The sequence below is a fragment of the Belonocnema kinseyi genome, chromosome 7 (genome assembly GCF_010883055.1).
Source record: "Belonocnema kinseyi isolate 2016_QV_RU_SX_M_011 chromosome 7, B_treatae_v1, whole genome shotgun sequence".
Taxonomy (NCBI): Eukaryota; Metazoa; Arthropoda; class Insecta; order Hymenoptera; family Cynipidae; genus Belonocnema; species Belonocnema kinseyi.
Genome location: NC_046663.1, coordinates 100,489,366 through 100,504,162, shown reverse-complemented (window position 1 = coordinate 100,504,162; position 14,797 = coordinate 100,489,366). Strand labels below are relative to the sequence as shown.

General features: G+C 30.9%; 1 protein-coding gene across 1 annotated transcript; it reads right to left on the bottom strand.

The window, feature by feature from the left end:
• Positions 1–1,850: 1,850 nt before the first annotated feature.
• LOC117176581 (juvenile hormone epoxide hydrolase 2-like) lies at positions 1,851–14,261 on the bottom strand. Its single transcript, XM_033366833.1, has 6 exons — positions 14,085–14,261; positions 3,946–4,138; positions 2,931–3,279; positions 2,585–2,784; positions 2,185–2,419; positions 1,851–2,070 (listed from the first exon to the last, which is right to left on the bottom strand). The coding sequence occupies exons 1-6, from the start codon at positions 14,259–14,261 to the stop codon at positions 1,851–1,853; spliced, it is 1,374 nt and encodes a 457-aa protein (XP_033222724.1).
• Positions 14,262–14,797: the final 536 nt, after the last annotated feature.

Sequence of the window (14,797 nt, the reverse complement as noted above, 5' to 3'; positions counted from 1 at the left end):
GTGACCCTCTCGTCACATGGCCTTAAGGTTGTTTTCGCGATTCCAAAATCATCCAAAATGTTCGAAAATGTAAGTATCATAAAATGTAAGAATGTAAATGTAAGAATGAGTAAGTACCAAATTTCCTTTATAGTGCCTTTAAATGCGCTTGATTCGCCGACTTAAAAATAGAGATCCCCATTTTGCGTGTCTCTAAAAAAAACAGTACATGCCATGGAGAAAAGCCATGAAAAGATGGTGTTCTTCTCTTTGCTATGTAATGTAGTATTTAATGTCAGAACCAAATGATGGAATATTTAGTCTTATTTGCATCCATCGATATGTATGTTACATTTTACATTAGGTAATATACGTAAGTTCTACGGTCATAATGATTTAGACGTTGAAAAGGGGAAGCTATGTTATCTACATACACTATTACTGTGATTATTCACAGTAATGCCTTCACGCCCCTCCTCCCTGAGACGTTAGAAAGGGGAACATATTCGACCTATCCTTTTTCTGTGACAAAATCAATTTAAAAAACATGTCAAATCATGTTTTTTTCATTTATTTCCATAAATAATAGGCATTTCAAACAAATTTGGATGAAAGTTATTGATCTTATCGAAATGCACATTTTATATTTTATTCATTTTTAGCATACACGAGTGATAATTTTTTAGAAATAGGTAGACTAGTTTTAAGAGTTATAACAAAGTGGGGTACGATAGATATTCATTGTTTCCTTTTTGATTCTAATAGCAGGTATCATCTTCTTTCATAATTCGCTAAGAAATTAAAAATTTTGAAAACATGAAAAAAGAATTTTTTGAAAAACCCCACGTTTTCTATTTTTCCAAATATTTTTTAAAGTTTCTGCTAATAAAAGAAACGCATCTTATCAGCATCATGTGGGCTGAACCATTTTTTAGGCAAATTAATTTCCAGTGGTAAGCATTTTAAGATATACAAAATTGCGATATTTATTGAACTAAATTACATTTTTATTACACGGAATTTTTTCAGAAAAAAATTTAATACTAAAATACATCTGGTTCTACAAAATTCCAAAGGCTTACCTCCTGAGATGATACCTTTTTGGAAAAATGTTACCATGTATTTTTTATTTTTTTGGTAATCTTAAGAGATGATGTACCTACAAGATAAGAAACGATTATTAAAATACTCGATTAAAAGACATTGTAATCAAACTTTTTTTTTTCTTTCCTTATAAGCTCTTTTAAATCTTTAAGAAGCAAGATTAATCTAAAATATATCAGTAAAACGGCAGAAAAATTATACGAGACAAATAGAAGGTTCAAAAACAGTGAAAAATTTATTGGATAAAATACTATAAACTAAAATTGGATAATTTGTTTTCGTGAGCTAGTGATATGTTAAAAACACCTCAATTTACTATTTTAAGCAAATGTAAGTTAACTATCATTATATTAACATCTTTTTGAAAAAAGGTTATTCCCCATTTGTTATTTTCAATAACATCATTTTAAAATAATTTCGAGAGTTGAGAGGTGTAAAAAAATTACTTCATTTAAAAAAACAAAAAAGCAGGGATGATAAGTTTTTGTCAAAAAGAAATCATTTAAGCGGTACTTTAGAAGATAATATATATATTTTACAGCTCAATTAAATCTCTTAACTTTTCATAAACTCTTTAAATACTAAATAATCTGCTTTAATGACGATTGAGATCACGATTTTTTGGTTTTTAATTAAAGCGATTTCTTAAAGTAGCCTTCAAATAAATTCTAATCGTATAAGCCGAAAAGGGAAGAACAGGAAACAGTATCCAATTTTGTTTTAACGAGAATGGAAGGTACTACAACAATAAACTATGAACTATTTCATCATGAACCTGTATTATTTCTAATTTCTTCAAAAGCCTTTATTGAGGCTAAAACGTCATCAGCTAAGAGTTCTGGTACTTCCATCGCTGCAAAATGTCCACCTTGTGAGAATTTTGTTGCTCGAATTAAATTTTTGTAGCGATCTTTAAGAAGATATGGAGGCAAGTAGATAATTTCGTGGCGAAACTGAGCACAAGAAGATGGAACATTTATGGGTGCTCTGTGAACGAAATAAAATTCGGTTTCAATAGAATCAATTTTTAAAATACTAGCTTTGATCTGCCTGCACCAAGAATAGCATATTTACGAAATAAATATTATTATTAATATTTACTGATAAGCCCCAGGTTTCAGAATTTCTTTATTGAAAGTTTCAGCATAAATTCTCATAGCAGTAACCATGCTGTTTGGCATCCAGTACCACATCAAATTATCGATAAGTTCGTCCGGAGTAAATTTTTCAAAAAGAGCACCATCGTCCTTAAATCTGTAATCCGGATTTGTAAGCGTCGAAAATTTTTCCAAGATATAAGCTGCCATTCCTACTGGTGAATCGCTTTGTGCAACACCTATAAACATTATAAAAATGTCTAGTTTTATTTTTGTAATAAAAACTGAATTACAATAAATATTATAATATATACATTAAAAAAATGAACTGAACAAAAATCTGAAAGTTAAACCTTTTTAATTCGTATGTTGTAAACCAAAATAAATTTAAATATATTTCGTACCTACGGTATCAGGCTTTGTGGCTTGAATATGAAAGTATCCCGATTCTTCTAGTTTAAATAACCAATGCTTACTCAATGGATACGTTAGATGAACGTTTTCTTGAGGCATAATAAATGAAGGAAAATAACTGAATAAAAAAGTCTTGACGAAATTCCAAGGTGCCATAAGTAAACACATATTTGAATGTATTCCAAGAATACTGAAACAAAAGTAATTATAAAATTAATCCAATTTTCTGTAAATAAATTAGTAAATAGCTAAGGCGGACCAATTATAATTTTTCCTCTGTTTACAGAATGTTTAAATTTACGATTGAAATGCAGAAATGAAAAGGAATATTCTTACTGTTCTGGATACATTGCAGCCATGCTGGCAGTGATTCCTGCGCCCCAGTCACCACCCTGGGTATAAAATTGTTCAAACCCTAATCTTTCCATCAAATTTTTGAACACGACTCCCATCTCAGCGGCTCCGAGACCTGGCCTTACAGCTGGACTTGAAAATCCAAATCCGGGTAAGGATGGGACTATAATTTCAAAACTGAAATCATATTCTGGTCTTGGTTTCGTGAGAAGTGGAAATATTTTATAGAACTCCATCACTGATCCAGGCCAACCGTGTAGCATTAATAAGGGTAATATTTTTTTACCTTTCACATCCTTCGGTTTTACATGTAAAAAATGGATATCAAGACCTATTAATAAACGGTTAAATTTCAGAGATTATTAAAAAAGTTACGTTCCCATTTTGGGGTAAATAGATTTCTTTAAATGAAATTCAATTATCCAGAAGAAGAAGAATCACTTTGGTTCTCCTAATCCGGTTTGAATTTTTACATTTTCAAATTCACTTTAAACCATGAGTCACAACACATTCGCTCACATATCACGTCCTCGCCCAATTTAGACTTTTCTAAACAGTTAGATTTGTACATCAAAAGAGACTAACCTGTTATGAGAATGTAAATTATATACAAGGATTTGCAAACTGTTAAACATTTTTTCGCCTTATCTGACAAGAACTATAATTTGTCTGTTTCTCGCTTAACCCGTTGATGTCACACTTTTGAATAATAACACGAAGGTCACATGAGGTCCAATGACTAATATTTCCTTGTACAAATTTTGCAGCACATGCCTTAAATTCCTTTCTTATTATTCAACAATTTTCTTTCATCAAATTAAAATTTAGCATGATGAAAAATTTTTGATAAAAAGATACCGTAATAGCCGTTAAAATTCTTTGCCGTGATATCGGCCTGAGGTACTTTGAAGCCCAAGTGATCTTCGCTGGTTAAACTCTCATTCTCTTACATAATTTTTTTATTAAATTAATTTGTGGCAAATTGAAAGAAAATGACCTTGAATATTTGTTATAAAGTGAGGATACTTATTCATATATTCTTCTCGCTTCTTGAAATCATATTTGTTAAGCCAATGATCAATTATCGTTGGTAAATATTGACTAGGAACACCATAGGTCCAAGCTGCTCCTTCCAAACCTGGTTTTGGCAATCTTGTATTTTTTAATCGAAATTTGAGATCCTCGATATCCTATAGAAAATCTTTATTTACTCAATTAGACTACAAACGAATTCGTTTCTTTATGGTCAAAATGATCCTCTACTTTTATATTTTAAGTTAAAATGGAAAACCAAATTAATTTTTTTGGAGCGACCCTATTATTTGAAAAATCGGAAAATACAAAAGTATTGTTCAGAGTTTATGGACCTCTGTGGATCTATAGAAAAAAACTCAGAAAAGTTACTACTTTGAAAGAAAATTCTCATCAAAATTTGTCTGAGGATAGTCATGTAAATGCTAGGAAAAAATTTAATTTTTTTAAACTGATCTTTTACACTATGATTAACACAAAGAAATCCAGTGAAATATCAGAAAAATGTTACAAGACAAATAGAAGGCTCAAAAGTGAAAAATTAATTTGATTATAATTTTTTCAATTTAAACAAATTTTCAAATAATTTATTTTGCCATGAAATCATTGGAAAGCTATTAGAGCAAAAACTTATAGATGTTTTTTGAAGAAACGGAAATTATTTTGAATTAATTAAACTTTTTTTTAACTACGAGATTAGGAAACACTAATAATGCTATTCAATTCAATTAAAAAAATTACATAATGTCCATGCTTTTCCTCATTTTTTATAGACCGAATTAGTAACGCTGTATGAATAAAAAATCATATAAACTGGATGAAGCAAAAATTAATTTCTTTTACCATAATGTGGAGCTAAGCTAAGACAATATAATGTGTTTTGAAAAAATAGCACTCACGTTAGTTAAGTAGTACGATACTTAACGAATTTTTCCACGAAATACAAAAAAAAATAATTTGCAAATGCAAACTTTCATATAATTAAGTACGTCAAGTTATAACTCAACCACCATAAAATGTACATTTCCCATTCCCTTAATTTACCACAGATAAATGATAAAATCTTTCGAAATGCTTAACTATAACCGTAACTAAAGATTCCAAGTAAGCAGTTCTGGACCGAGGTATAATATTAATTATAAAATTTTTCATACAGGATACATACAATTTTATTATATTTTTTATATAGAATTATATAGAATCTAGGTTGCTTATTCAGTTATCGCCTACACAGCGTATGTCGTAAACTTAAAAAATGAAATATATTCTATATTCCTACATGGATAGGTTCACCTTAATTCAGGTTAGTTAAACCAGCCTCCCCCCCCCCCCCCCCCCCCCCCCCCCCCCCCACACACACATAATTTTAGGGTTTCCTTTAGTCCATTGAATTGCGCCGCGAGTACTGAAATGCGCCACCAATACAAAACCTTGCGTCATGAAACTCGCCAAGTTATATCAAGTGTTACTTATTATAAAATTGTCTACAAAATTGTCCAAGATATAGAGGTCAGAAGGTAAACTAACCATTACTGGGACAGTTAGGAAAAGATGATCCACATAAAAATAATTTTAAAATGGGGAATTGTAATTTTTTGTACAAAAACCGTTATAATAAGTGACTAAGACATTATTTGATCAATTAGAACAAAAAGTACATTATTAATTATATATTTAATTGATATAAATGGATATTTTTAAGCTAGTCAGATCGCCCATTAGTGGGCAACGAATTTTGGGGCATATCCTTAAGTGGGACACCAAAAAAGCCAGTACTGGGACAAGGAAATTCCAATGGGGTGTATCAAAATAAAATGGCACAATTTACTAATAACTTATCACAGATTACATTAAAAAGCAAGAATGGATTGCGATAACGTTATAATTATTTACTCTAAAAAAAGTTGTTCAAAGTCGTTTATTGAAAGCTCTAATTCTAATCTCAAATTTTGCTAACTGCTTAGGTCAGTAATTTAATAATAACTCATAAATTTAATGCTTTAATAAAATTAGTAAGTATGCATTAAACCTTAATATTACAGATGAATATTATCTATTTACTTGTAAATTAAACTGTTTGGTAGTAAATTTTAAATTAGAATACATCTTAATACAAGTTAATACATAAATTTAAAAAAGTATTGAAACAATTTAAATTATTTTTTGGTTACAAATTTTATTTTAAAAAAACAACTAATTTCCAATCAAACTGCTAAAGCTTCAACCTAAACAGAAAAAGACGAATTTTCAAGAAAATTGATCAAATGTTATTCAAAAAACATTTTTCATTTAAAAAATAAAAAAAATTTTCAACCAAACTGTTGAATTTTCAAGTCAAAAAGATGAGTTTTCTTCAAAACAGTTATATTTTTAATTTGAAGATATAAATTTTCAACAGAAAAGTTCATTTACTGAATTTATTAAAAAATTAAATCGATAATATTATTCTTATTAATACTTAAATTAAATCTATAATGTTAAATTTTAATGAATACTTACTCATTTTTATTAAAAAATTAAATTGATAATATATTATATTACATTACTTACCTAAGCAGTTGGAAAACTTTGATGTTAGAATTGGAGTTTTCTATAATCTACTTTGAACAACTTTTTTAGAATAAACAATTAATTGATCGGCAAGGTTGTGTCACATAAACAATATTATTAATATATCACTAACATAATACTGCAACATTTAATTAAAAACACTACGAAAGTGACCGTCTCAGTAATTGAAACTCAATTTCGCAACTCGCGTTCAAGTGTCCGAAACATATTAAAAATGTGCACAAACATCACTTTCTCTTTTAGTGAAGGAAATTTCAATAATACAATGCTGTAAAAGTTATGCGAAAAGTTTTGAAATACATAAAAAATGGCGAATTTTGTAGCAGTTCATTCACACATTTTGAGGAATATTTTTTACTAAATGTATAACTTGACAGGACAAAAATAAATAGTGGTAGCAAATTGAAAAGAACTTCAAAAATAATAGAACATTTTTACTTTTATAATTTATATTGGAATATAAAAGATACTCAATGATATTTATTATTGTCCCAGTATTGGACATACATTTTACGTTGTCCCAGTAATGGTCGATTTACATCAACATTTTGCAAAATGATGATCAACAAAAGAAAAAGTTTTTAATCAGCAGTGATGAATGGATTTTTCGAATTTCAGGTACCTTTTATTTGGTATGCGCCAAAAGGGTTACTGCCGCTAAGATAGCCGCGGGTTCATCTTTGCAAGTCCTTCGAGCCTCCAAGTCGGAAACTTAGCGCTCTATTTGAGAGCCTTATCTCAAACCTCCTTTTTGACGCCATAGGGATCAGGGGTTTGAGGTATTGTGAGGAGGTAGAGGTAATCCATACTACTTTCTTCAAGAGAGTTTTATGCCTGTCTTCACACACTCCAAGTTACACGTTCAGACTGGAACTAGGCCGGGTACCACTAGCATACAACATATTAGAGATGGACTTAAATTGGCTAAATAAGGTTTTGGGTATGGGTGAAGAGAGGCTTCCTAAAGTTTGTTCAAAACGTCTACAGGTCCTTGCAGACTCAGATCGGGCAGTTCCCAAGCTTAATTGGTTCTTGCAGCTAAAACATCTTATATCGCTATCTTATACGCAATTTGGGTAAAAATAATATGTTTTTTCATATTTTGCAATAAAAAATTGATTTTTTTTAACAATTTCTTTTAGAAAATGGACTTGCGATGTTTTACTAGTCGCGGCAAGTCAAAAATACATGGCAAAAGAACACCAAGTCATTTGCGGACGATGCCTTTGTCGAAGAGCTCGAGCGCAGCTTCAAAATACATCAAAACATACGTGAGGGACACTGTGTATTTAGAGACTGTTCCGAACTTACCCGAACGATCGTTGCTAGTGTATAGCTGAATTTAGCCGGGAATTTAATTCCCGTGGATTTCCGATCAGATCCGGGCTAATTCACAAGGCTAAAAGATACGTAAGGGCAAGCGATTCTTTTCGTTTGTCGATTCGCGCCGCACTCGGTTCTTTAGGTTCTTTTTCATGTGTATGCTGATGACGTACTGCCTTCCTTGTACAACTTTTAGGACATACAAAGTTCTTTGCGTATCTTTTTCTGTTGTATTTTTCAACTTTCCTCATTTATAAACAATCGTTGTTTGCAATAAATATTAATAATCAATAGATTTTATTAACACAGATGAGCAATCTCTTACGAATCCAACGATACCAAAAACTCATTTTTCATAAAAATGTCACTTATGTATTTTGTTAGTTTGGACGGCAGAGCAGAATGCCCTATGTATAGGGACGTCGGAAAGAAAGGTTTCGGGTCCGCGGTAAGTCTTACAGCCTGTGGTCCGTTCTGGACGGTGCTACTGAATTCCCCAGATAAAACAGAATTATTGCGTATCGCTAAATACTTGTACATTGTACTAAAAGTTAGGGCTTTTATAAAGTCTCCGTAGTATAAATTGTGTGCATTGTGTTCATATAGTGTAAAAGAGTAGTTCATCGTTTAATTCAACCCCTTCGTACCGGTATTTTGACCTAAAAAATATCGCAGCTAACATTATATATTATACATGCATTGTGTAAACTGTAACTAAATTAATAAAAATAAATAAATAAATAGTCGAAGGTGAAGGCAGGCTTTCTTGATAGGATTTCAAATGCGCTCACATACGCCACTTTCGAAATTAGCAAAAAACCATAATCAACCCCCTCATAACAACTTAGCGTCATTTTACCCCAAGCCGATATCACCAAATAACTTGAATTGTATTATACAGGGTGGACACGCTGGGGCTTACCAAAAAGTATGCAACCCGTCTTACATGATAATGCTATTCTTATGGGAGCGTATGCGGGGTTGCATACATTTTGGTAAGCCCCAGCGTGTCCAACCTGTATAAGTTGATGAAGGGATTTTCGAACAGGATCTAAACTGCGCTCATCGGCGCCTCTTTGAAAATAATCGAAAAACCATAATCAACCCTCTGGTAACGACTAACCATTGATCCACGTACCCTACGCGGATGTCACCAAATAACTTGAATTGCTTAATAAAAATTAACGATAGGCTTTACGGATAGGACGGATAGCGAACCTTGGCAGACATTGTGGGACCGACTGTTGGCCCAACTTTGGCCCGAACATGGACCAACCATCAGGGCAACTATGGGAAATCTTTCGTTAACGAGTAAATCCGACTACTGGCCCAACTCTGGGCCAAAATCGACCCAGAGATCTGCATAAAGGGATTCACAAAGTTCTGAAGAAGTTAGGCCGAATATTGGCCTAACAATGGTCCAAACATGGATCAACCATCGGGGCAGCTATTAAACATCTTTCGTTAACGAGTAACGCCGACTACCGGCCCAACTCTGGGCCAAAGTGTGCCCAGAGATCGGCATGAAGGGATTTAGAAAGTTCTGAAGAAGTTAGGCCGACTATTGGCCCAACAATGTTCCCAACATGGACCAACCATCGGGGCAACTGTGAGACATCTTTTGTTAACGAGTAACGCCGACTATCGGCCCAACTCTGGGCCAAAGTCGGCCCAGAGATCGGCATAAAGGGATTTAAAAATTCTTTTTAATGAAAAGAGAAAAAAAATTATAAATGAATTTCGAAATGTTTTAAGTAATTTTAAAGAAGTTTAAATTATTTGAGAAGAATTAAAAAAAGCAAAAGAATTTTCAAGAGATTTTAGAGACTTTATTGGCCCAAAGTCGGACCGACTTTGGCCCGCCGTAGATCGGCAGCTAAAGTTGGGCCACCTTTTATAATTATAAGATACTTTTGTCGGCCCAATCTAAACAGCCAACGTTGGCAGACCACACGGGACCGACTGTTGGCCCAAATTTGGCTTGAACATATGGACCAACCATCAGGGCAACTATGGGAAATCTTTCCTTAACGAGTAAATTCGACTACTGGCACAACTCTGGGCCAAAATCGACCCAGAGATCGGCATAAAGGGATTTAAACATTATTTTTAATGAAAAGAAAAAAAAATCTATAAATGAATTTCAAAATATTTCAAGTAATTTGAAAGAAGTTTAAAATATTTGAGAAGAATTAAAAAAAGCAAAAGAATTTTCAAGAGATTTTAGTGACTTTAAAATACTTTTTATGAGTCCAAGAGATTTTTAGTGATTTTAAGAGATTTTGTGCCATTTCAATGGATTTAATATGGTTAAAAAAGTGAGTAGAGGAATTTAAAATTTTAGAAAGCATTTTAAATGATTTAAAAAAAAATTAAAAGAGCTTAAGGATTTTGATGTAATTTAAAAATATTTTAAAGTATTTAAACAGACTTTCAGGAATTTTAAGAGATTTAACCGGAATTATTTGATTTTGAAAAATTTTTAATTTATAAACGAATTTTAAAAGATTTCAAAATATTTAAAAGAGTTCAAGATATTTTAAAAGTATTTAAGAGATTTTAAGTAATGTTGAAGATTTTTTAAGGAATTTCGGTAGAATTTAAATGACTTTTAAGATTTTAAAGAAATTTTAAAATATAAATAATGTTCTTGAATTCCTTAAAGTCTGTTAAATATCTTGAAATCTTCGAAAATTTTGAGGAATCCTTTGAATTCTATTGAATTTCTTAATATACATATTGATTTTTTAATATCTTTCATAATATCTTAAAATATTTTTTTTATTTAGTTTAAATCTTGTTTAGTCACATAAAATATTCAATAATAATTTTCAATATTTTAAAAATCTGAAATCTTATTACATATATTATTATCAGCGTAGCCATATTTTTTATAGAATAGTTCACAGAAATTTGCAGACGGCCATGCACAGCTGTCGGGTATATTTAAGATTTTTTTGGTAATACTTCCAGCTAGGTTATGCATTAAGAATGCGAAACTTATAGGGTTCGAGTCCCAAGGCGAATAAAAATTTTCATAGCGTGTGATCATAAACAGTGTAGTGATTGTATTATATTTATTAAACTACCCATCGAATTCTCTACTATAAGATTAGTTCTATAAAATTTAATGAATATTTTTTTTCCGTGTAATTGCCATAGTTGGCCCAATTTTGGTCATGGATATTGTACCAATGGTCGGGCCAAAGTTATAATTTCGCTCTTGAGCCGACTTCTAGTAGTCATGGTTGGGCCAACCATGGTAGCTGATAGTCGGCAAACAGAGTTGGGCCATAGTTATCATTTCGGTATGTTGGCCAATGCCTGGTTGGCAAAGTTAGGCCAACTCCGAGAAAGTTGGCCCGACTATGGCCCAATGGAAAATTCGCACCTGAGTATCTTCATTTTATATTTTACACAGATTGACAGTTAAGAAAATTGAAAAAATGTATTTATGGAGGTGTTAAAGAAAGTATAATATTTTTTACTTTTTGGAAAATAGGTTGAGGAGAGAGGCCGAGGTGGTTAGAATGTTTCTTTTCTTTTTTTCACTATTTTTCATTTGTTGTATAATTGTCTCCAATGAGCCGATTACAATGTTATTTAGAAACATATTTCTCTCATTTTAACTCATTTCAAAAATATGCAAAAGATATGCAAAAAATTTGCGCGGCGCATATGATCGCATTTGACTTTCTTCAGGGCAGGCTGCAGAAAGTTTTATGATTAAATGATTTTATTTTCGTTGGTCATCACTTTGCAAAGTGTTGAAACCTTCGGATCGTTGACATTATTTAAAATTTTCAAGAAAAAATTTGAGGCACAAATAGGCGCATTTGAAAATGAATGGCTTTATATCAGTAATTCTAAATTTCATATTACTATCGAAGATTTAACATTTGCTATGATTTGATTTAGTCGAATATGGGTTTCTGAATAATAATACTGGAATTTATATGAGGTCTTTCCGCGCTAATGGATGATCTGTCATATTTAATTGTTTACGATGACTCGGTGCGGGTAATATAGTTTTAAAATGAAAAATATGTTCAAAGGCTTTTTTAAAGGCTTCGTAATATAGAAATTCGATAAAAATTTTATAATCGAAGCTCGATACGAAAAAACGTCTTGTAGTTTTCGAATTGAATACATCAATAATAAAAAGCTTTTATGAAAATCTACTTTTTAAGAATTCAATTGTTTTCTTCAAAAGTAATAACATAAAAATTCTACTAATAAGAATCTTTAAAAAAAAACTAAATACGTTATGAATCATTTCAAACTTTGGAAAAACTCCCGGCAAACGTTCTTCAAAGTCATATAAATAAAAAAATTCATTTCTAAAAATACTTCGAATTAAAAAGTTATAATCATACAAAATTGTGAACAATAAAGCTGAAAATTCTCAATTTTTTTGGTACCATTACAGAAGAAAATTAAATGCATAGGTTCTTCGTGAACGTCCTCGGCGTGGTTAAATTCTTTCAATTCAGTAAATATTTGCTTGGTAATTTATTTACTTATTTTTGCATAGTTAATTATTGCAAATATTTGTTTTGAATTAATTTGCTCCTGCAATGGTATCGTTAAAATTTAGGATTTCTCAGCTTTATTATTTACAATTTTTTTAAAATTATAACTTTTTTAATTCGGAGTATTTAAAAACATATGTTTTTATTCATATGATTTTAAAGAACATCAACCGGGAGATTTTTCACATTTTTAAATTTTTTATAATTTATTTAGTTTTTTTAAAGAATTTAGATCCACCTAGATCCACACCAACTTGACTGGTTGGTAAAAACAGTCAAGTGCCGTACTGCTGAACTAGCGTTTAAGGTCATGTGATATTTCGTCGTGCGGTCAATCGGGTACAGATCCCCCGGCTTTTATCACAAAAATGAACATTTTTAAAATCTGAATTCGAAAACGCTATAAAATATCATAACGGACGTCCTCGGACTCTTTTTAAGGCATAATAACAAACAAATTTTATTGTGCTAAAGAAAAATTTTATGTATGTGCATTTTTTTGAGGTTAGGGTCGCTTTTCAGCTCTTTCATTCCGATAATTTGGAAATTATTTATTAAATAAACTTTTTTGATTCATACAATCAAGGTTAGTTCCGGGACATTAGTAACTATGTTTATTTGTAAGTCCAAAGTTTTCGGCCAAAAATATTGTGTGGTTGGGAAGCAGGTACGTCCGTGAGCATGTGTGCTATCATTTCCCAAATTTTTAAGACACAATATTTATTATTGTACAAAAAAGCCGGGGGAGCTTAAAACTGGTAAAATCGATAATGTTCTAAGTAGCACATGCCCCTAACGAAGTTCACGTTAGCGAAGAAATAACTTTGCTGGAATAAAAAATTCTTCACTGGAAAAATTTGCTGTGTCAACGCATATCAGAATTTCGGTACGAATGGCCTAATTTTTTCGATATAAGTACACTGAGAGATCTTTCGTTAGAATTAATGAAATAAATGAATTAGACTTTAGTATAACATCGTTCCAAAATAGGGAAACCCGAGGTTTCATTATATTCATTCGTAATTCAGTACCAAAGTTTAAAATTATCATACTAGTATTTAAAACAGGAAGAAGACAAAGTAGTATTCTAAATACGAAGTATTATGAGTCTCCATTTCAAGAATTACCACTATCAAAAAATGACATTCTTTTTAATGTGTTTTCGAAAAATAGTTTGAATAAAAAGAATAGTGAATATCATAATGCTGTAAAAAGTATTTTAAAAATTGATGTTGTCAATATAAAGTTGACTGAAATCTGAGACGCATAGCAAACTATGAAATAATTATTTTTAATTTTTCATATAGTTTCATTTGAAAATGCTTCTCGATTGTTTCCGTCATTTTCCGATCGAGCCAAAAGGTTATGATTCACAATATTTAAAATAAAAGTTAACTCTTTCCATTTTAAATTCATTTATTTAATATTATATTTAAAACATTTGGCATTCTTTATCACGAAATTTATTCACGAAGGTAATACGATTTAATTCAATAAGTACAATTTATAAAAGTTTTCATCTAAATACACTCAAGTTTATTATACTGAGTTACTCAGATATCAAATTAGAGAATGTTATTCATACGATATTATATTAAATTCTCATTAATTTTTATTATTTATTCTAAAAAAAAGTCTCTCAGTGTAGGTACTACCTGCTAAGAATTTAATTTCTTACCTTCTTATCAAAAACTACCTTAAACGGACGAATGCTTTTGTTAAAGCTTTTGTTTTCTCTTCCTGGACCCCACCAGGTATTTGGAAGTTTAGGTACCACATGTTCATTATTCATTAAGAATACAGAAGTAACAAAAAGCGCTATCAAACCAAGAATTCCATATTTGATTAAACCCATTTTCTTTTTATTCTTTTTTTTCGAGATTCACTAATTTTAATCACTAATTCTTCTTTTAACGAGTTTCTTTTGCATACAATAAGGTCAACTGCTACTGATTCAATTATGGGAAGCAATTTCGTAGAACCTGGAATAACTGACATGTTTATAACCCTTAGCCAAATAATAGTTTGCTTGAAGTTAAAAACCATTAAAAGAAAAAATGTTAAATTATATCGTAGGTCTGAAGTTATACTACCCCATCTCCATCAACTGTCAAATTGAGAAAATGAACATACTAAAACAAGTTTTAATATTATTATAAATTTGTTTTAGCTCATGTGGAAAATTGGTTTTAGACTTGGCGTAATATGAGATTTAAAAAAATAAAATTTTAGTATGCTATGTGCCCAAATTATTTGTAATTAAACTATTTATAATAAAAATTGTGAGTTAAGGGTTGCACAGAATTTTAGTTTACATTATTCTATTCTATTGCATACCTTGAATTAAATGAGTTATTCCCATATTATTGACTTTGAAGTAATATTTTGATG